The following is a 24,864-nucleotide window of genomic DNA, read 5'->3' on the forward strand; positions in this document are numbered from 1 at the left end:
GTATCTAGATCTGCATGTCAAAGCCACAGTGGTTTTGACAATGGCCATCAATTTACAGGTCTGCCACAATATTTGTGTCATCATGTTCCATTGAGACACTGAATTAATTCATATTTATTTTTTGAATGACTCAGGGCAGCATGTTACACAGGCAGTAATAATGCTTGAATTAGCACAAGGTTGTGCCATCAATGGCTCTTAAGCTAATATTACTAGGACAGAACTAAAATCCCATTATAAGGAGAACATGTTCGACACTGAACACTAGAGAAGAGTATTTACATACTAAATCTTATTAATAAACACTCTAGTAGAGTGAGAAAACAAATAGATATCAGCCTGAAATATTTAAGTACGGAGTCTAATACTGCTGAGCTGGCGTTAGCTGTCATAATCGATGGGAGTTGTTTACACAGACGCCATTCCTTCGGTTACACAAACAGATCCCGTGTAAACACTAGACTGAACACATCGGCTTGTGGCCCCATTCCAGGCTACTCGGAAATGCAAGATAGTTCCAGTCTCAATGACAGCATCACCCCATGGCCAGAGCTCATAAAGCAGGGATGAGGCAACTTACACTGAAATTCCTCGCTCAGGACATACCTGTGACACTGGGCAAGTCGCTTTCACTCAGAAGGAATTTTTTCCATTCCTGTAAAGCCTGTTTTTCTCCCACGGCTCTTTAGGAATTACAGCAGAAAGTAAAAAGATGAGAGTTCTTAATTACTCCTATGGAAAAGTCATATAGGATTCAGTAACTGGGGTGGGGATGGATTGGATTTTTACCTAGGATGACAGAAAAGATTTCTGCAATGGAAACTTAGAGGATGATTCAAAGCCTTACAGAAAGAATACTCACTTTCACTAAATTTGAATACAATTATGAGAAAGCGCCTTGCTGACACTAGATTTTCTTACTCAAATTCACTGTTTCTTTTTAGAGGAGAAAAACGTTTCTCTCAGTATTGTGATCTAGAAGCTATATTTTTCTCATGTCCCATTAAATACCAGTTTATAATCTCCCTGTCCTTTTTTAATATTAATGTATATATAATCCAGTTATTTTATCAACTTTGCCAGCATATAACATGATGCTAGCGGTCATAAAATTAAAGCTGACTACATTATATTTTACTTCAGGATAATTATCAGGGGAACACTGTCTGATTCAGAAGAAAGAAAACTCGCTTTCTTCGTGCATTAGAATGTTATCAACTTATGATACCTAAATAAACTTTACTAGGATGAAGAAGTTTACTATACACTCATAAAATGGACCCATTGGTGAAGCTCCTAATGTTTGTTTGACATTTTGCAGCTGATGGGAAAGGATACTAAAAGGCAATTATGTGGTTGAAATGGAGTTTCATAGTTTACAGACAAATTTAAGATAAACATTCAAAGCAGACTCTGGATTTTGTACATGAAAATGCACCAGCTACCCATTTGAGCCATATCCTTATAAAATCTATCCAGGGTAACGTCGTCAAATTTAAATCACATTAATACTACTGATTTGTTAATTTACCTCATTTTTGAGCAAGAAGGGGTCACACCAATTTGATCTGCTGTTTACCAAAGCCGTAGAGCTCATTAATAGTGCTAGCAAACAATTACCATAGCATGGTGAAAGTCAGCCTACCAAGTGGAAAGGTAGAAGCGTGACAGGGAGACAGGAAGAGTCAGAGGGGCTGCGTATTTCTCAAGAATGAGTTTTCACAACACTGGTCTACAGTCCACATCGAAGTTAACACAACAAACTTCATTTGATAATTTAAAAAAAGTTTAGTTGAGAATCTGGAGAATTTTAAACCCCCTGAAAGTGAAGGCCAGTGAAGCAAAGCTTCCTCCCACAGCTCTGTCAATTCTTCTGATTCAGACCTGCAATACTCAGCTTGAGCTTCCAAGTCCATGACCTCTTTAAAGAAAAGCCACTGTGCCAGGCTTTCCTATAAAGAAACTCAGCTGAGAACAGACAACTCTCTTCACAAACTACAGCATGTCTGAAGTGAGGTTGCAAGCACTACAAGCGAATGTGTTAACCACCATCTGACTGGCCTCCATCATCCTTTCCCTATCATCCCCACTTTAAAGAGCCTTTTCATAATTTATTGGCTGGAAGGCAAAATATTTAATGCTAATGTATTCAGGAATAGTATGCAGGAGGTTCCTAGGTTCAACAATCCATTTCTTGCCTTATCTGACAAAAGCATTTTGACTGTTTAATAATAACAAAAAAATCCACATTTTAAATCCCTGGGAGAAGATATTTGTTTTAATTAGGAAGCTGTTGATTAATTTAACCCTGTGTGAGCACCACATTTAGCTATCATTAAACTGAAAAATACCTAAGAGTAATTAACATGGGATCTTTTAAGAACTTTCTTCTAAAAGGTTTTAAGAACTTGTGTTCATTGTTTTCTGTCAAGATAACAGAAATACATACTTTCTTTCTCAAACAACTGGAATATCAGAGCAGCTACCCTGCATGAGAAAGGTGTTTCTACCTCCTTTCTGGGATGCATCAAAATGTGCTTGAATTACTCTTTAGAGAACCTGATGTGGATCAACACTCATCAGCGCAGCTCCTGAGGTTCTCTCACAAATCTGTTAGGTCTCTTGGGGACTCAAGAAATTCATTGTACCTTGGCTTGTCTGTTTATAAAATTGGCAGGGCATTTTTAATTGTGTTCTCACCTCATGCACTTGTCAGTTTATTTTGGGGAATAAAATTTGTTTCAAACCTTGAATTACACAGATTACAATGAAAGATTTCTTGGAGTGTTAGCTGACTAGCTGTTAAACAAAGAATCCTCTGGTTTCTTAGAGTACTTCATGATGTGCAGTGGCTAAGAAATATATGCATCAATAAAACTTTTTAATTGTCATTATATTAGTGACTATATCTCTTGAGGACAGAATTATGAAAAGCACCGTTGTTTTCATATGTACAAGAAGTTGTATTTCAGCTGGCTGCTAAATATAACTAGCTAAAACTGAGGTCCATCACTTTTACTCTGAATACTTCCTCACTTCCCAAGGACTCAATTAAGCCAATGGAACCATTCACAGAACAAGGATATTGGAATTCAGCCTCTAAATCAGTCTGCTAACTGGTTAAATTGTGCTTACTTAGGAAATGGTTAGAAAGCAATTCCAAGTTATAGCATAAATAGTGCAGAAGTGCTCTACAGCCAGACAAAAATCTTGGACTGCTCCAGCAGTTAGGGGAAGTTAAGCCCCAGTTTTGCTCCAGTTTTTAAGGAGAGCTTTGGGCTATGTTATAGCTGCATTATATGCAAGATGGAGTGCTTCCCCCTCTCTTTCCCTAAAATAAAGCTGTATTAGTCATAGTACAAATTCTTCGTTTAACAAGATCTTTGAGGAAATTAGAAGCACAGCACCTTCAGCTTCTAGTTCATTACTTATTTGTCTCTTAAAAGGAGGCCAAATTTCTTTTGAAGGACAAAAGTTGGATATGCTTTTAACTTGCAAATAATAAAGACATTCCTTGTACTTATTTAGAACAAAACGTAGCAGAAAAGGTCTTTGAGAGCGGAGCAGTTCTGGAAACATCTTGGCACTAACCTAATAGTAAGAAAAGGTGAGAGGAATGTGAACCAAACTACAGGTGCTAGGAGAAAACACACTTAATGCTATACATGTTAAATGGGTCCACAAAGGCCTTTGAGAACCATGTACTACAGAATTAAGGGGCCTCAAAGCTTCCCGTTGAGATATCTCAAATTTCACTACCGTAAGAACTTGCCATTACATAACATAACCAGACCTCAATATCACTTCACAGTGCATCCTGATGCTGATTACATGTCATGCTCCAGACTTTACTAGAGAAACAACGGCATTTGAAACCAATACTCAAGAGCAATCTTAAGCTTTTTAGCTATCATGAGTTACAAGACCTTAAGTGGTTCTACAGTTTCCTCTCCAGGGCAATAACATAACATCCCCCAGAGGCTTCTGGCATTGCATGGGAAAGAGTGTGGGGGCTTTCCTGGCCAGCATTCAGCACTGCAAGAAGGACAGCAGGGCAGGCATGGTCCTGGTACAGGAGGCACCTGGTGAGGTGCAGAACCCACCTGGGAACAAATTAGTTAATTAACTCCCTACAAAACTCAAAAGGTACAGGAAGATTCTAAGCAGTTTCATGGGAGGTAAAAGCTTTCAGAGAAAAAAGAGAGCTGTGACAAAGAAATACCAGTACACACGTACATGACTAAAAATATATGCATCCATTCAGGGGAAGTCTCAAAAATAACAAACTGCTTAGAAAAGGTGCAACATTTAGGACCTAGAGATCACTGCCCAGTCTCAAAACATCTCATGGACAATAAGCATCTATCATCAAACTGTCAGTTCAAAATACCATGGATTATGTGGTTGTGGGCCAACAGTTGTCCACAAGAACATCTGGGGAACTTGGATCAGGTTGCCTTCACTGTATTGAAATACTGCACTAACAGGCTAGTTTTCTCTGCAGGTGTGATACAGAAGAATACAAAGCCACATTCTTCAAAGTTACCTCCAGCCTTGTGTGAAGGATAGTTGTGCTGTATCAGAAGCACATCAGAAACTGTTCTGGAGTCACTATTCAACCTAGTGATTCCTTGAGACACCAAGTGATGCCATCCATAGACTGGCAGACAGTAAAAGGAAAGGCAGGGTACCTAGCAGAGGGACTGAAGGATGATGGTCTGCACAAAGGCCAACAATACAGAAGCCTTGCCAAGGAATAAAACACTTTCCCGCCTTCCTTCCATCCCTCTTTGTCATTAGCCCTTTCCATGGGTAGCTTATCATTGAGCCTTTCTACATAAATATAATTACCAAGTTAAATCAAAACAGGATAGTAATGGAAATCTGTGGAATCCTTGTAAATGCAGTATGACAGCTTACATTTTATGACATAAACTAATTAAGACATGCTTATTTTGTTTCTAGAACAGCATTTGAACTCAATAAAATAAAATATTTCATGGCCGTCAACAGGGAGAGAATGGGAAACGATCTATCACATTGCCAACCTAGAGAAATGTCATGTGTATCCACCAACACAAACAAAACCAGGGATACGCACAGCTGGGTGGGGTGCAAAGCTACAATTTTGGTCACTCATGAGAAACCTCTACAGTCGGCAGCTGATGGTCTGGGAAAAGTGTGAAAAGCCAGACACTAAAGACATGCTGCAATTTCACAGGAAAGCTAAGACTCCCCCAGTCATTTGAGGTCCTTCAAGAAAAGCCCATTGAAACTGAACAGGCCACTCTAAAACTTCCAATTTGTTTGTGACTCTAGGATGCAATTTCTCCTTGAGTCTTGGTTCTGTACATCAGATTTCAGTAAAGAGGTTCCCAAGAGAACATCACTTCAAGCATCCAAAACAAACCCTTTTTATATGTGGCAAAATAAAAGCATGAAAGACGTGAAAAACACCATTAACATTTTTAATTAGTCCTGTTTTTCAAAAACCTGATTTGTGTCTCATATCATATTTAGGCAATAATTTGTTGGTCACAGATGTTGCTCCAAAATTGGAAGCAGAATTTCTTTTTATTAGGGATTTTTAATAAGGAAGACTCATATCTAAAACAGAATAAGGTAACAAAATTTTATAAAAGTGTACATTTAATAAGTTTTATATATATAGTCCTAGTCCCAGGCAAAGTAGTAATTTTTTGTTTTTTCATCATGCCATAACCATCTGATAAAGACCCCAATTTTGTACACAATCTATTTCAGTTTCTCCATATGGTTTAAATGTAAGGCAAAAGGTCAAAACACAACCTTAAATATTTAAACTGGTCAATGACAGTCATACTGTCAATGAATTATCTCAAGTTTACGGTTAAATATGGATAGCCTTTGAGGTAACCTCAAGTACATGTCATGGCTTTCTAATGAGTTAATAAGTTATTAAGCTATGAAATATTTCTGAATTTTAAGCAAGATTAAGGAGTAGAACCCAAGTAAAACAAATTAAAAGGATAATAATTATGCAACATCTTGAGATGTACTAGACAGTCACACTATGCATATATCAAAAAATACATTAATAAACTGAACATATTAATAAAAAGCTAAGACTGGCCCTTGAAGACCTCAACACTAATTGGAAAGGATTTAGACAGCACATCTTGAATAACTTCCATTAACAGTTTTGGTAAGTCACTCTTCAACTATCTAAAACTGGAATAACTTATTCTTAAACTGTACAGTTCATCGACTGTATTATCATTTGTGAAAGATCAGTGAAACATCATTAGACAGTTTGAGTAATGAAGCAATTGTCTAATTGCCCCAACTTGAATCTTATTTCTGATGAACTTAAATGATTAACCATGAACTGGTTTCTAGATTTTAAGCACGACAGTTCAATTAGAGGCCAATGATTATCATCATCCCTGAGATAATTTACTTTGAACTCTAAAGAATTATTTCAAAAAGGGTGACGCTTAAGATTTTATTTTTAACGAAGAGGCAAGCTTCAGAGCCAAGAGGTAGCTGTTATGCCACTGCACCTAGAAGGGTGCCCACGCAACCCTTCAGTAACTTTGTGATCTGCTGTGGTAGCATCCTGCAGAACAAAGAGAGACTATTGCTGCAGGAACAACTGCCGGGCCTCCCATTTGGCAGCTGACAAGTTGCTTCTGGGTCTTTCAAGTAACAGTCACTTATCCAAAGTCTTTTTATAAAAGTGTGAATACATACACGCACATCTAGAGCCCGCGCATCGAGAAGCCAGACAGCCATTAACAAAAAGACTTTGCCCAGGCAAAATTCCTGCTGAGCTGGGAGACCGATTCCTGACCCACGCCCTGACAGTAATGCCCAGGGACATCTCGTGTCAGGGTTTACCCAAACAACTACGTGAGGATCAGGCCCAAGCCACGGCAACAGTTACCTTGAAGCCTATGACATCCACTCTTTTAACTGGTCCCAGGCTGCACTTCATGGTCTAGATGAATTTCTGTGATTCCCTGATATTTGCACACTCTGGGATTTTCATCTACTGCCAGTTTGGAGATAGAGAATCTCTTTCTGAGGCTTCTGCTCAGTTTTATTTTCTGCTTCTCTCCTCAAAGCAGAGCACACAACATTTTGGGCATGTACATGCCAACTACACAGACCGTGGCTGCAGCTCAGAAAGCAGCTTCCAGGGAGAGGGAAGAAGGAAACTCCAGAGCAAACTCACCAGGTTATATCACTCACTGCAGGAGGGAGACCAGGAGACCCTAAATCTGATGGCCTACCTGAGCATTTAACCATTGGGCTACTCTGGAATGGGTCTCTCAGCTCTCCTGTTGGAAGTGTCCAGATTTGAACAAAAAAGCCTATCTTGCATGTGCCGTGAAAGTAGCCACGAGGCTACAGTTCATTGCTCTTACTTTCTATGATGGCATAAACTGAGCACACTGAATTTGGGAACCCTTGGAGTGCAGCATTTTCTGGAACTTAGGAAACTCGGAGTCCAGACCCTGATCTGAATATTAAAAAAGTGAGTACTGGAGCTGGATTTTCCATAACTCATGGAAGTGGCCTAACCAGCTCATTATATGCTATTTGGGGGCACAGAGAAGGGGGTGAGGGAAAGGAAGAAAGTATGCACATCTTTCTGAAAATGCCAATGTTTTTCAGGAGGTAAAGCTGTTTACCGCCAATGATTGTTTGACAGATTGTATCAACAATGAACTGTAGTCAAAGGGTAAGTAACCAATGCTCTTTTAAATCAATGATTTATGATAGTCAAAACTATTCATTATATGTTTTTGTATTGCTTATAAGTGGAGTAGGCTTAACTGTATTCTGCAAAATATGATACCCTCAAATATGTTTTTTGAAATGAGTATCTACCAAGTTCAGCTGCTTGCTTGCATGTGTAGCTAACAAAACTTAACCCACACATACAAAATATCCAGACCACAAGAACAGAATAATACCCTTAGGAACGACACAGTTGGTAATATCTGACTAATGTCACTCTTCTGATAAACTTCTGAGTGCTTTTTTCAAAGCTGCAATGCCCTCTTCTTTATAAATCTGGTAAGAAACAACAAGAGTCTCGGAATGACTGTGGATATCTGAGAACACCGCATGCCATTTCAGAAGATGCGGGTAAGGAGAACACTGTCACAGGGATGGAGAGAGATAGGACACTGCATTTCCCAGGGAGCACTTGGTAGGGAGAAAGTGCCCGCATATGGGAGAGTTAGGGTGGAAGAGAATAGCACCTGGTTGTGATGCTATTGCACTGGGTCAGGAGTTTTGCCATGGGGCACATTCAGGCCTTTGTATTTGTTCATAAGCAACAGCCCTGTCACACCAATAGCAGCAGTCCCCCTCGATTCAATGAGATCTACATTAAGGCCCCGTATCACAGATTCAGCTCTTCCCTTTAACCCCCCTGCAACACAAAGTGTATTACAAATCTGCTACAGGAATCACTTCATCCAACATAGATACGCAGAAGTCTCAAGGGTGGAAAGTGGCAGCTGTTCAACACATTCACTCATAGAAACACTGCTCACCATCAGTATTTGTTTTGCTATTGTTGCACAGTTATGTTAGCGGTGAAAATGTCTGAAATATTTGTTTGCTTTTCAGAAACAATCCTATAATGCTTTTTTTTTTGCTGCAAATAATGCTTTGTGAACTGCAGATTAATGAGTAAAACAAGTGGTTAAAGAAATCTTTTAAATATCATTCCTTTCTCTACTCATTTTATAGCTCAAGAGCCATGTGTCTCTCTTTAACATGTGATTTGCAATGTAATACTCCATGAGCTTCCATATCTGTCTTGTATAATAGTTTCAAATAAAATTTGGCTCTCTGTATATCTTAACCTTGGGAACAGGACTCTCAAAATCCTAGAGGCCAAATACCAATATCCCTATAGGATTATCATGCACATCTGCATTTCTGGAAAGATGATATTTTTAAGGGAAAAGCTTTCAATTAAACGTTCCTCCAGAAACCATTGTTTTGCCCAGCTCTTTCTTGTTGCTCGCCTGGTAAGGGGCGCACCACAGGGCAAACCTTTGCCATACTACAATTTCATCTGGTAGGTGCCCTAAGAATAAATATTTGTAATATGTTTTATTTTTGTTTAAATCTGCTTTAGATTTCTAGAGTTGAGGTATAGCTGCCCTGAGGGAGTTTGTGTTATAGCAAGAGGACTGGAGGAACTCCCTCGTATCCCCACCTGAGACTCGATCTTACCCTCTCATTTGCAGGCAGAAAGTTGCTAGCAACCCGCTCGAACTGTGAATGAAGCTGCAAACGCCAGAATTTAGTCAGTCTTTTACATTTTTGCTTTCAGCCAAAGTACTTAAGGCACTGGGTAGCAGACGCTGCAGATTCAGATGTAAGAGAGTGTTTCCATTTTAACCTAGTAATAGTTCATTACCCAATGTTTCTTGGAAGTTGCACTTTTGAGAAGAAAATTTCCCTTTTTTGGTTTTTGCTAGGTGATCTGCTTGCTTGGGGTTTTTGTTTGTTTGTTTGTTTGGGGTGTTTTTATATTTGAACAAATGCAGTTCAGCTATTTGAACAAGCAAAATGTTAAACATTAATATTTCCCTTAAGTATACTATAATTTTTTTTAGTTCATTTTTGAAGCTGAAACGGCAAAGGGTTAACAGCTAAAATCCAGAATGAAAACTGAGAATTCTTACCAAGAATAAGGGGCTGGGCTTGTCTTGGAGAGAAAATATTCTGGTTTCAACAAGACACATGAGCCCAAGCAAACTGAGTACTGACCACATGCAGTAGATTTTTTTGTTTGTGTTTTTGCTGAACTAAGAAAGGATGCACCCAAGGGAGAGATTAACAAACTGAGGCTACTCAGTTCACAATGTTTGGTGTCCAATTCACAAAGCAACAAAGAAAAATTGCCAGAAAGTCCAAATATTCTAAAAACCTATTGATTTTAACTTATTTCATGCTTCATGAGCCTGGAAAAAGATAAGCTGTGAGGCTGAAAGACCAGGAATACTGAAAATTCAGATGCGTGTACCATTTATTAAACACCAACCTTCTCCAGCATTTCCTCCCCCCCCCCCCCCCCCCTTTTTGAAAAACTATGAAAAGCATAAACTTAGAAAGGGAAACACTCTAAAACTCAACATGCTTAGTTTTCTTATCCTATCAGACTCACATAAACTATCTTTTTTAATAGGTCTTAACCTAGTGTTTAGGGCTCCCCCCCCCAAGATCAAGATGACTGACTGTGGTTTTGCGATCTCAGTAATTAGCACAATAAATCATTGTTCTGCTCCAGCGAGATGTTATGCCAGTACATATTACTGAGTCCTACACCGGACATAAAAAAGAACAACAAAACAAAAACCAACTGAAGGGTGGGATTTTCAAAAGCATTTAGCATTGGCCGAGTTTTACACCCAATGAAGTCAGAGGTAATTTAAAGCAAAAATAAAAAAACCCAACCAACCATCACATTCTCTTGTACCATATCATAATGAGGCAGTAGTAGGCTGAACAAAAAGTTTAGCGATCAAGGTTCAAATGTTGCTATTCTCTTATAAAAGTCAGTTGGCATGAAATACTAGTGGAAGATAAGCAGAGCACTGATGGCTGAGGGCAGACTGCACAACATCGCCAAGCGTCACCTCCCTAAGAGTATTGAGAACAGTATTGTTTTTGCTCTCCTAGTGTGAGGGCACTCTGGAGAGATTACACAATAGCTGAAATGTTCTTGTGACATGAAGCTGGGACCTGGAATGAGTATTTACCCCTTCTGATTTCATGTATTGAAGACGGCTGATGCAGCGTGCTTCAGTATTAGACTAAAGGATTTCTTTCTCATCCTAACCTATGAGTAAAACAGAAGGAAAGTTCACATGGAAGATCTGTGGCATTACATGTATGATTATGTAGTCCCACGAGGTAATGATGTCATCTCCTCCAGAATCCCAATATATTCAAGATATTAAAGAAAAAAACTGCTAGAGAAATCTGCAAAACCTAGGTATGAAGACTATGTTACACTTAGAAGAACAATGTTTCACTATAAACAGTTGTATAATGAATCAGAAAATAAATCCAAAGATAATCTCATTCTTCAGCTTTTAGACAGTTGCAAAGCACACGGGCCTTTTTACTTGAGTTGTAGCTAGGAAAAAGCCATTAAAAAAGAATTGTAAGGAAATGTCTTGCATGCAAAAGATGAAGTCCAGTGTAATTTTGTTTGCAGTTCTCCTAAGTATGGTGAGTAAATGAAATGCAGATCTGTAAATTCAAGATCATTACAATGCTACACAGTCTAAGGCACTCAAATCACCTTCAGATGTTGCTGCTGTTAAAATTAACAATAACAGGAGCACAGTTGCTAATGTTAGGATACCAGACTCAGAAGTCTAGTCTATGAAAAAGGTTTGCCACTACAACAGTATAACTATTTTGGCATGAGCTTCTACTGGAGCTGCAACTTACCAGCAGAAAAAAAAGTGCTTTTGTTGTTAGAGCTTATACCCTCCCCAAGCAAAATAGAATGTACTGGCCAGAGCTTTTTTTTTCCCTTCCCTGGTACAACCATGTCTATACTAGGGCTTTTGCCAATACACGCATGCAGCCAAAAATCACACCTCCAACTGACATTACTATACTGGCAAGCGTTTCTAGCACTGGCCTTAAAGCAGTTATTTGTTCAATCATTGCTTTCCACAATCACCCCTCACCCTAAAAATACTGTATTTCTTCACAGGTAGAAAGCTGGGGGGGGTAGGGAGGGAATCTATCAGCTTAGGTCTTGTTCAGCTGTTTCTTATTGGGCAAGGGTTTTTCTTTTGCCTTCACAAAACTTGAATTACCCCCTTACAAAAACAGAATAAAACATTGGGGGGGGGGGGGGGGGGGAGCATGAATCTTTAACCCCACAGCAGAACAAACAAACAAAAGTTCAGGTCACCCTTGCTCATCTTGCAACAGGGGCAGAGAGACAGAGAAAGAACAGAATTCTCTCAGTCCTAATGACTGCTGTTGCCATTCTCTACATACCAAAGTGAATACAGTCAGTCAGCTTTAAAAGTGCTATTTCTGTTCCTATTGCTGCATCTGACTTCCCAGCTAAAGAAGATTCTTCCATAAGCAAAAAGTCAAACAATTTTCACTCTCAAAGCTCACACAGAAAGTAGTACTTTCAAGGGGACACAATTAGTCCAAACCCAGGGGGTGAGGGGACAGAGGAAGGAGGAAAGAAATGCTTTTTCACAAAACGTCAGGCTGCCCTCCATGAGAAGAAGAGGATTTTCATGTGACTTGTCTTGGTCTGAGATTACAAAAAACAACTATATGTTTTGAAGCACATTTGTTTTCAATAGTTGCAATATTTTTTGCAAAAAAAATTATCAAAACAATGGCTTTAAACATCGTATGGGAAAATGGAGCCTAAAGTGTTTCATTTTACTTCTAAAGCAGCAGTACAATATTTTCTTAATATCCTCCACCTCTCCAAGCCATTTCCTGTGGTTTGTCCTAAACTTTACCCTCGTCAGCCTAAACAGTAGTGTCAACTATGCGCGAAGAATCAACTTGCTTTTGGACTGAAAACAACTGTATCCTTTTAAAATGCCATGACTGCAGCATCACTAGAGAAGCCAAAACCTGTGTGGATCTAGAGACAGAACTTGCTTCTGCTTCTTCAGGTTGGTCTTTTTCCCAAGCTAAGGGTCAAACGAGTCATTTTGGGAAACACCATATTATTTCTGCCTGTGCTGCTTCTGTTCTGCACACATTCAAATATTATGTAGAGACTTGAAGATATACATTGGAATTGGCTTGATATTAAATTAAACAAATATTTCCCTTGGAAACTGTCTAGCAGAGCCTGCAGAAATTAGTTGTAACTGCACCTGGATGTGGAATACTGTAAGTTTCAGGGAAATTTCCATGTCATACACTGGTTTAATGCGCTACTGGCACATGTAACCTGCAGAATTCAGATGCGGATACAGATTCCAAGGTTTAGAAATATCCACATTTAGGGTTTCGCTTTGAGCTCCTCCCTAGTAAAAACCTCTTTGCTTCTGAGCACATAATGATACTTTACAACTACAGAGCTCTGCTATGACTCTTTACAGGTCGGAAAAACCTGGACCTTTCATTGTGCAAGTAACTCCTAAGATTACCAAAGGAAAGTAAGCCCCACAGCCAGCCCATCTGACGCAAGGAGAGTGACATCCGGATGTGTTTGGAGTCTCAACACCTCCAATCCAGCTTCATGCTGCCAGGAGCTTTTTCCTGTTTGGATTCAAATGTAGAGACACCTGGGATCAAACGCAAATGATCGCTTTCAATTTCATCCACGGTGACGTAAGGTAAGGACTGCTTGACAGCACCCAGAGGAGTCGGTGCACACAGCCTGCAGGTACTCAGGGCTACTCAGGTTCCCCCTACGCTGTTTCTTCAGCCCTGTGTTTCTCTCAAGTACTTGCTGCCAGCTGCACCGAACTGCATACAGAAGAACAATATGCAATAAACAGACATCATTAGAGAAGTGTTATTTTTCTTATTACAGAAAAGTTGAGAACTTTCACAGTATCTTGAAACAGTGCTCAGAAATTACCTCTTCAGCTTGGCATCCGTTCCCTCTTTAGGAACAAAACAACCCCAGCAATTACAGGAAAAAGCCAAACTGACATAACTAAACCAAGAAAGCCTTTTATCTATTCACCTCACAAGGTTTTGTTTGGGTTTTTTTTTTTTGTGTGTTTGTTTTTTTTTTTTTTAAACTACTTCTTAAAGGCTTGGAAAAAAGCATTAGGTGCTCTTTGCACACAGAGCATTTATGACCTTGTTCAACTTCTTCAATATATTTCTTACTAATGCTTGCTGTATTAATGGACTCAGCCCAAGAAGTAGTAATATTGAGCTTTTTAATTGCTTTACACAATTAAATGCTAATGCTTCAATCATTAACAATAATGCTGAATACCATGCTTTGGAGCACAATGTAAGCAATGTATTAAAAACAAATGCTTCACCAGGTTCCTACCTTTTAGTTTTTATAAGTAGTTTAGAATAAGAAGCCTAAAAATAAAGAGCGTTTATTTTCACTGGAGAAAGTGCTACAGTAAAGAGCAGAAAACAACTGGTAGCCACAATCATAACCTCCACCCCTATAGCCTTCACAGAGCCTTTGCTGTTGCTGTCTATGTAAGCAGAGCAGAGCTGTCTGCTTCGGGGTTAGAGTTTTCTTGGAAATGTTTACTATAATGAGAGAATTTTCTGTTCTTTTTCTTTTAATCACAACACTGTCCAGTTCTGAGACCTGAATTGATGCAAAAAAAAAAAAAAATTCCAGATGACATTTCAAGGAATTCAATAATCAGATGCCTCATTGCATTGCCTGGGAGTGTGTTTCACATTATATTAAAATTGTTGGCACCCAGTCATGTTATGGCAAAACTAGCTGACACCATGCTTGGTTACAGCTGTTGCCACAACAGTAGTTATTTGGCAAGTGATGTGAAAAAGGACAAAGTGCTATTGTGAGCTTACACCAGGCTTTTACACATTATGTCTCTAGTTCATAAAGAGGAAGGAAGAAAAGAGAGGCCTCCTTTTTTTTTCCAGGGCAACCACATTATGATTCTACATGAAGGTGTTTGTCAAAAGAAGTCAAAACCATCTCAGACTGACAGGCTATGAAAAGCACAGAAGGAGATGGAGAGGAAGCACAAGACTCCTGCAAGAAATGCAACTCAGAGTTTGGGAAGGTAAGATGGGGTAAGTCAGAAAAAAAAGGGCAAAGAGCTCTCGGAAAGCACACTGGCCTTTTGTGCCCCAAAGGAGCAGCAGATCTCAACTGCAACTTTGTGGGAAGCACCAAGAGCAGATCACACTCTGAAGAAGGCCAGTTGTGTTCCCAAGGGACTGTCACAGGTTGGCTGCTCTTGAAAATCAGGTCTTTGCGAGTGTCGTGAGGAGACACATGCCTTTATGTCTACTTTCTTTGTGAGTCTATCCATATTACAGAGGGAAGGGTTTTACCTTTGGCTAAAATACTTGCATCTCTTTTGTTTTTTCCTCCAGAAAGAAGCTGGAGAGCCCCCCTTACCACACAGATGGTTTCCCATTAAAATAATCAACAACAATGTTGGAACTCTGTTCCTTGAAAGGAGGTTTGTCTCTGTGCCCAAGTGAGCCAACAGAGGAAAAATCAGCTGCTACACATTAAGGAAAAAGTAACACATTTAAAACAAAAGACTAAACAAAACAAAAAGAAAGGAAAAAGAATTTTCATCCAGCATTTAATTGCAAAAACATGGTGGGAGAGAAAGAGGAATCAAGAGAAACTCCAGGACTTCTTGCATCTGAAGCAGCCATTTTGCAATGTACGACGGAAATGCTTCAACGCTGGTTGGTGCAGAGAAGTATCCTCAATCTTTTAAATTAATTTACTGACTCTGATGGTTCTTTTTCCACAACACAACGTTACCCTAAGCCCCTCCTCCCATCTAGTCGAGCTGTAATCATGACCTAGCATTTGTTCTGATGTCCATGGCTTTGAGACCCATACTCTGTATTAATCCAAAATGAAAAATTCAGATCAGAGAAAATGGTCAAACAGTTGACCTATGTGAGTATTGACTGTTGTCTACATGGAAAAGTCAGCACCTTCCAGAAAACTCAACCACCATGGAGTATCCAAGATGCAAAAGTGATTTCCTCTTGTAAGAATGAGGTATCTCACATATGTTCACTTTTGCCAAAGGCTGATTTGAATGGTAGCCACAGGAACATAATATGTACAAACTGGTCTTACTTACTGTGTGACAAACAATTTATAGAAAAGCAGGACTGGATTATTTTTCAGATTTCTTCTAACACTAGTTATTAACATGTCACATGCAAGTAGTATAATCATAGCCCTTGTTTACTTTTAAAATGTGGGAAGACACTAGAAAATATTTTTGAAAGACTTTTTCCCTTCCTTCCTCTTTATTCCCCACTTATTATTTAAATATTCCCCTGCAGTGGGGAATCGCACTACACGTACATGAAAACTGCGAAGTGAAACTGAATATAAACAGAAAGTGACGGATCTCATTTCACTGAGCAAGAGGGTTGAAGGCCAGAAAGGAAATAAATTGCTTTAGGGGTGGGATGTTAAGCAAATATTTACAGAATTTTCCAGTTTTTATCAAACATAAAATATAATCTAATAATCATCTAAGGAATGTTTTGAGAACATTTTCCCTTAAGTATTACTCAACATTTAGACATGGATGATCAAAAAGTAGAGACCCACTCCCACCAAGCATACAGCAGTATTTATCTCAAGCTCTCCCTAGCAGGAAAGATTACAAGGATTAGGTTTCAAGCTTGTGCAATTGCCTTTAGACAAACACAACAATATGCAATAAACTACTATTCCCCAGATGTCTTTAGAAAAAAAAAAAAACAAAAAACCGCTAATGACAATTAAGACTGAAATAAAAGAAGAGCCAAATAAGTCACAACGCAGGACAAAGAGGCCTCCTTGAAAGATGCATTAACATGGAAGTCATCAAATCAGGGGGTGGTGGCTTTCCATGTGGGAAGGCGTTCTCTGGGGCCACTTCTTGGCTTCCTCCTCACAAAGGAGTTCATTTCTTTAAATGATGATTATATATTCTCAGGGTTTGGATCAAAGCAAGCTGCATACAGCGGGTCTCAAACTAAAGTCAGTCTCAGAACTCAACAGTTTAGAGAGTAGGGCCAGGTCTCATAGTCCTCCCAACCAATCTCTATTATCCAGGTCAGCCACAACAATATTTTCCTATGAAACCTGTATTTAATTGGGTCAATGGAGCAAGAGGACAATTCAGAAACTCTACTGTAAGCTAGTCTCTACATTTATAAAACAGAGCTTTTCTCTGATATCTTGTGCACCTGCTCCTCCTCTCAGATTCAGAGAACAAGCATTTGGGCACATGCTTTTCCACTGACTTCAATGAACAGAATTATAAGCAAAAAAAAATTATAAGTAAAAAATTATAAAAAAATTATAAGCAAAAATCACTGCCTGAAACAGAGCATGACAGCACCTTTGCAGCACTGCCTTTTCTTTGGGTTCATTCAACATTCCCCACCCCACCTATATGTTGTCTGTTTACATTGTGTATCTCTGAGATGAGGTCCCTATTTCCTTAGTTGACTGCTAAGCATCTGGAACACTGCTAATATGGTTTATTTAGTTTATTATAAAAAAATTCTACAATAGGCTTAACATCACATATGTGTATCATATAATTCCAAATACTTCATCTTACTCCAAAGAGGACACCAGGAATTCACTCAGAAACAACTGCTTGTGAACAATTCCTGTTTGAAGAATTATAAATGGCTCATCTCATTTGATCACTTAGATTCCTCAAAGAGGAATCATCTGATGGTACTGGCACGTGGGAGCTTAATTCTCCCACTGCCTGCTGGTAGAGCTTTAATAAATCATCAATAATTCAAAGATGACCATAAAAATATGACCAACGAAGTGCACCAGCACAAGAGATGTTCCATAAAGAATACTCTTCATGAAGAGCATGCTCTGCAGCATCGTTACCAGCTATCACATTCAAACTTCATTTAACCCTAGCTTTCAACATATGTCTCCTACACAAACTGTCTAACAAACTCTCTTCTAAATTTACAGCTAAGAGCAGCATCATGTCACTGGGTGTTTCAACAAAATGCAATTGAAATCTACATTTTTATTTTCTCCTTAATCAGAAGTTGAACAGCAAAATATTGGAATTTCAAAGGCTCACTAGTATGTTTTCAGTCATCAAGTTACTACACATGAGATAGAATTTTTATGCATTCCTAGATTATCTTCATGGCTTTACCCATCCCCGTTCTGTAACAAACTATGTTTCTTCTTCTTTTACCACAGGCAAGAGGTGATGGTGCTAAAGGTAATTTTGGCCAGGGGAAGTGAGTGCCTACCTTTATCCCCGAATCTACACACCTCTCCTCCACACCTTCTTTGAACGAGGAAACAGCAGCGCTGCGATAGTAAGTCATAAAACATTGCATTTGTAGGGATATATTTCTTCTTTGAGGAATCCTAAAGTACTTAACAAATGTTTGTATGGTACTGATTATTTGCAGGTTGACAGCAGCCAGCAATAATACATCTCAGTCCACAGCAAGCTATAAGAACACCATTTCTGACAGAAGCAGTAAGGAGAGATTGATAAGGAAGAAGCAGTTCCGTGGGCTAGCACATCAAGTTTAACATTACTGCTCCTCTCTATATACACTTAATCATTACGTCTCCAGGGATGCATTAATTCTATTTTTCGAACAAACCCAAATACTCTTTTCTGTCTGCAACACATCAAAAATGTCACCAAAAGAAAGATGAGCCTGTCACCTGTAGCCCTCAAAATTATATTATCTGAAGAAGACAACAACAAATCGATACCTCCTCTTCCTCATATCTATGTTCAGTAGTTAAGGAGATCAGGTATGTACTTGGTAATGGACTGTGATGGGAAATCAGATACTCCACATCCCTCTAGTCTAAATTCTTCCCATGCTTCTCTTTCACCCCTTTTAAATCCATTTAAGCCATGACTCCAAATCAGGACAGGCACTGCTACCAGTCAGTCCATCATTCACAAACTCTCATCAGGTTGTCATGTGAAGACCATGCATAGATTAATTAAGGGCATTTGCCCTTGGAATGCTTTGCTGAGATATGGAACATTATCCTCATTTTAGAGATGCACAGAAACAGATGTGTCTACAGTTACCTAAGATACACCCAGGACAAAGCTAGGATTCAAACTAGTAGGCAAGTTTCCGATTGTTTTTCCTGGATTGGGACAGGAAAAGAAAAATCTCAACACCTTTATAAGATTATTAATAAGTTAGTTACACAATATCTCAAAATCAGAAGGCAATACATCATGAAGCATATGGAAACATTCCAATGCTTAATATTCAACTTACATGAAGTACAGATATGAAAAGACTATAAAAGGGACACTTATAGCTGAATCTTATTTTGTTTTATTTTAAATATTTTAACCATGAAAATATTGTATATTTTGAAAGCATATATAATGGCTCATAAAATGGGATGTTTTCTTCTCTTCACTCATACACTTGAAAATACTTTATCTCTAAAATTCCTGCCAGCATAAAAAAACCCTAGTAAAAAAAAATCTTCTTTCCTCCCACACCAAGAATAAAAAAAAAGAATAATATAATTAGCGTGCCTTTGAAATAGATAGATTTAAAGACCTAGAAAGCTATGTCCTCATGTTTGTAACACTAAGTGGAAAGTGAACACACTTTTTAGTACATAGACTTTGTTACTGAGTATATATTCAGTGCCTCTGAGTATAGCTGCATTGTATAGGAACAGAAACCAAAACAAAAATCTCCTGTGTATTAATATTTTGCCGATAGCTTTTTATACAAGTGCATATAACGAGAAATGACTAAGATCCCATCCTGACAGACACTCTGCTGCTTTAAAAGATGATCTCAAACTGAGCTAAAGAACTGGCATTCACAGAGCTCCACCTTTATTAGCAGGCCCATTGCTGCTGAGCAGCTGTGTTGTTAAGCTCAAGACTACTTCTCCAGCCTTGCTGACCTGCAAACTCAGTCTTAACCATACCACTTCCACAAGTCCCTTCCCTCCACTGCCTACTGGCAATGCCAGGCAAGCCTTCACCCAGTGATAAACCCAATTATATTTCCTCATAAAACACAATGAGAAAGGAGACCGAGTCCTCCAATAACTACCTTCAGTTCTAGGCATCTTAAGCGCAAGCTGTGAAGTAAAACGCTAAAATGAATATTACTGTTTTAGTACAGGATTGTATGATCTTCCATCTCCTTAAAAATGTGCTAGCAAACAAGATTTTACTACTTATCAATGAATTTTTAATGTATTTTGGTGGCTGTTTTTTGGTGCTCACCAAGGATACTTTGGGGAAATGGAAATCTCAAGCAATTTCCTTTGTTTCTAGCACAAATACACCCATTCACCTCTATCCCTTGAAAAAGATCGGGTTTTGCTGTTGCTGTTTGTTTTATTCTGCTTAAGCATTGCTGAAAATAAAATAGAATTAAATTAAATGGACTGTGAGAGCAGGCAACTTCTTGTCTCCAAAGTTTTGAAATCACTGAACTTTCTCATATTTAATAATTCAGACTCACTCCTCTAAATTTTGTCCAGGAAAATAAGATGGTCTTTATATTCCAAAGATGTCTTCACAAAAGTCTGCAGTACTGGATTTTCTGATGCCGAGTGATTATGAAACCCCCTTTTGTTCTCAGAACTTCATGATGTATATCTATAACTCTTTCTTGTTTGTGAAGATAAGACCAGCCTTGTCTCTCTAAATGCCATTTCAAAGGAAGATTCACAGTTGTTTGACTTTTGATCTGTGTGGCAACTAGCTCGACCACCTGCGCTGGGTTCGAGCAGTTACTGAGCTTGCTTTGTACCATCTTATGAACACAGCAAGCCTTTTAAACCAGAAAGAGCTGATGTGTGAATACACCAATTTACAATGTAAATACAGGGTCCAACAATATGGGCATCTTTAATGACCAAATGTGTAAAGTGCATATATTGTTTACTGATTATATCATTAAATAAAACAGATGGCTCATATTCTCCATCCACCTACAGCGGATTAAAACACAATGGTGTAATAGTCTGGTAAACTGGTAATGTGAAACATTGCTTTGTACTGGTGTAGTAGTATAAATAGCTGTTCACAAATGAGGTACAAAACCCCACTGCCACTAAGAGTAATTAGCTTAAGGCTGTACTGAAAGAATGCTACCTTCACAATCAACACATGTGTGCCATTCACACTGAAAACTGCAGTTGAAAAAATATAGTGGTGACAGAAAGCAGCAAGGAAATTTCTCTGCATGGATAAAGTAGACCATATGCTTCCCAACATCTAGGCAAGACCGGGCACACTTAGAACCACGTTTCTCAAACAATTCCCTATTTAAATGCATTATTTGCAGCCATGATAAGAAAATGATAGAAACATACAAGTGCTATTTTTTTGCTTGCACAAGTATTTGTATCAGGAGGAAGGCAGGGAGTTGGTGCAAAAATAATTTTAAGATGCAATTTTTATTCAAGAAGAAAAATCAGCCATTAGTGTTGCTATCTTAAGTTATCAGCAGATCTATTAAAGAAGACAAGATGAAGACTTTGCTCTAACTTGCAAATGTTACAAAAACCTTCTGAGTTACGGCTTAGTTAATATAGTTATAAGTCCAAGCTAACCAAAAGCTCTTAGGTAATAAATGCTACATAGTGAGATCCTGCAAGCTAAGCCATATTAACACTCATGGAAAAACGTTAGTATTTGCAGAAGGCATATAGGTCAGTGAAGAACTCTTCTGCTGTGTTTTTAAACTGGAGAGCACTAATACCACTTCTGACTCTTCAAATTCATTGACTAATTTTTTAAGTCTTCAAAAGAACCCAATTAACAAACTGATTTTAAAATATGATTTATAAGAGTTATAATCCTGATGCTAAGACTGAAGGAACATTAGCACTGAAAAGGCTGCAAGAGTCTCTCCCTTGTTTATATTATTCTAGATATTTCTGAAACACTTTCAGTGACTTTCAAGGAATTACTTTAGAGCTACACAAATGTTGTAGAGAACACAGTGTTTATGGTAAAATTGTTTGTCTTTGTCTTTCCCATTTCACACTGCCTTTTCTTTGCCTTTTTGATTAGGTTCAAATCTTCCATATTAGTTAAAGAGCCAGCCAAAATTAGCAAATTTTCATCCTTCCTATCTCCAAGTAGACTAAACAATCTCTGATTGTAAGACCACACTTTCTCATTCATGACTTTGTTATTCTTCAGACAGACACTCAGCAGGTTAGTGATGTGTGAACATTTCTTTTGCAGAGTTTTAAAGGTCCAATACAACATAATTACATACTACACAAGGATATAAATTCTCAGTTTTGGTCTTGTCCCACAGCAGGATTAATTTATCTGCAAAAAACTCTAAGTGATCCTGGTTTTCCTTAGCTGTTGATTTCTCAGTCATCATTTATGGCCTTTGTAAAATTACAACAACAAACACCCCCCCAAACAAACTTTGCTCAAGCCAAAAGAGATCCTCATTCAATATTAGGGCTACAGAAGAGAAAACTACTTACACAAGTATGACCTACAAGTTCAGGTCCTGGATTTTGTGGTAGACCTTGAGTGACTGACTGGAACAAAAATTGTACTCAGCAAATCCCGAGTTTTCCTTTGTTCCAGTTGTTGGTCTCTTAATCTCTTATGTCTCTTGAGCACAGCTGAAACTCTGACCTGCTACTATGAGCTAGATTGAAAATGATCTAATCTAAAAGATTAGCTAATAAGGACAAAATTCTGATATCACAGCAGTTTTAAATCAGTTTGATGACTTCATTGTTTTCTTAAAGATAAATTCCTTGGTGTGTGATCAGAATCGTGCTGGAAAGCTGAATTAATTTTGCTTTTATTAAAAGCTGACAATTTCAATCAAGTGTGGCAAGAAAAGTGCCAAGTGCTACTGGAAATCATACTCAGAACGTACAAAAGAGCTTCTTTATCTGATAAAGATTAATAAATCTTCCTGCAGAGACCTGACAGAAGACTAGGCAAAACAATTCCCATTCCCACCATTTGTTTCCAAATACTGTATCTGCCAAAATGCTGGTGTGGCTATGGGCAAGGGTGGGAGAAATAAGTTAACAATTCCGATGTTTGTCTGACAACATTACTGCCTTTTTCTTAAAACCTTTAGAAGTGCCACAAAAAAGTTAAATCTCTGTATTTTGTTGATCTTGTTTGGGTTTCAAATGTTACTTTTAGTCAGCTTAGCATACAGTCTAGTTTTAGTCCAGATATGCAACCTCATGAGAATGATTTAATTTTGGTGTCTCTATTTGCAGAGCTGTGACACCTACGCATGAAGCTACTGTTTAAAGAGGCTGAGCTTCCAGGATTTGCCTATTAGAAAACTATCAACTTCTTGCATTTTTACATTCCCTAATCCCATTAAAACTCTTGGATTGGTAAAAACTGGAAACTATAATTTAATTCTGTACACTATTATTTATGTTCTCTAATTCTTGAAAAGTTCAGCAGAAATTTCTTTTCACAGCAGAAGTCATGGGCCATGGCAGAGCACAGAAATCTCCTCAAATGTACTAGCACATAAAAGCTCTCTGACTACCCAGGAAGAGAGATTTGGGCTAAACATTAGGCAAAACTTGGAACAGTTTGATTGAAGAGATGGGGAATGTTCATTAGTGCAGAGCAGGCCAGACGAGTATCTGCCAGGATTGAAACAGGGATGGTCAATCCTCTCTTAACACAAAGGACGAAGTTTTCTGTGATCACTTCCAAGATGATTCTACTTCTCTTTTGGCAAATTTGTAGATTAAAATGAAATGACCCATGTAGCAAGATATCACGGAGATCTGTCATCAAAAAAACATTACATTTAGGAATTTATGGCTTAAACACTCCATAGTAAATGGAATGTATAAAATTTGGCATATATTGTTCTGTGACAGTTATATTGTTAGCGGTGTCAAGAACAACATGATCTTTAATTTACTACCGGCCTTAAGGAGTTTGACTTCATTGATTTCTGAAGAGTTGTCTCCAATTATTTCAGCAATTACCAATGTCAGCTTATGCTAACAGGTTCCCTGCTTCACATAAGCAATCTCACCACATTCAACATATTTTCACTACGTTCACTATTCCTGAATATCATGTCAGAGAGAACTCATCCAACTGGAAACTACTTGTAACTACCACAAGAAAGCACTGCACTGATTATGCTGATATAAGACAGGCCTTCTCATGAAAGCATGTCATGGGACATCTATTGTGGTTCAGACATGACAACGCTGACTATGAAATGCCTTTTGTTTCACTCATGACACTGTGAACCTTTTTAGGCTCTAGCTGCTTAATGGTAGTCAACATATCTCAATACAGAGAACAATCGCAAAGGGTTACATGATATTTAACCTATTACGATGCTTTAAATTCTTGCTATATGCAGTCTAGGACTAGCTTGGATAATTATCCATTGGGACCCTGCTTTCCTGCAGAAACACAACTGTGCTTTAGATAATGTTCTTTCCAGCTGTTCAGCTGGACACAAGTAGATGGAAGGGGGGCAAATGAGATAGTAATTCCAGATGATAGAAAAGAGGGAATGGAGAGGATGGAACAAAGGCCATTGTACATTTAAAAAAGGAATGAAAAAAGAGAATTAGAAATATTGTCCGAAGAATGCTGAGAGCCCTGCTCATAATGGATGTAGTGTAGGCAGCTTGACACATGGATAAAGCTTTCCAACAATCTGAAAAATAAAACAATGCTACAATAGAAATGCTTCTGTCTCAATGAATGAAGGACATATCCTTCTAAGACTTTGCCTAGGTGCAAGGAGATTAAAAGACTGACTTATTTTATCCTATGCACTTAAGTTATTAAAATGTAAAGATCAATCATGATGATCCTTTTTTTTTTTCCAGGTTTGAAGTAAACTTAACTCTGTATCACTTAGGCTGTTGGAGCTGAAGGTTTGCAAAGGCTAAGGTGGCATTAAACTAATCATAGCTACATGCTTGCAATGTTGAAATTGGTCCCATTCTGTGAGGCATTCAGTACCTTCAGTAGATGGCTTGGAATTCTCCATGTACACTGCTTGCTGTAGCTATGGTGGTTACACAGCAGCTCAAAAGACTTCTGTACCCTCTGTGATGCATGAACTGAAAAATACTTCTAACATTGAATGAAAGTAGAGTAAGATTTTTCAAAAGCATTTTGGAAACAA

General features: G+C 38.3%; 1 protein-coding gene across 2 annotated transcripts in view; it reads right to left on the reverse strand.

Annotated features, from left to right (window-relative positions):
• Positions 1-24,864, reverse strand: part of VTI1A (vesicle transport through interaction with t-SNAREs 1A) — a 274,146-nt gene that overhangs the window by 70,207 nt on the left and 179,075 nt on the right. The window contains exon 8 of one of the 2 annotated variants that reach the window (XM_082308623.1): positions 13,163-13,488. The exons of the other annotated variant lie outside the window; for it this stretch is intronic. Within the exon in view, the coding sequence (XP_082164749.1) occupies positions 13,461-13,488 (28 nt within the window). The 3' untranslated portion in view covers positions 13,163-13,460. Of the gene's footprint in view, positions 1-13,162; positions 13,489-24,864 lie in introns of those variants that run through there. 2 annotated transcript variants of the gene reach the window in all.

This window comes from Platalea leucorodia, assembly GCF_965183815.1.
Source record: "Platalea leucorodia genome assembly, chromosome: 4".
Lineage (NCBI taxonomy): Eukaryota > Metazoa > Chordata > Aves > Pelecaniformes > Threskiornithidae > Platalea > Platalea leucorodia.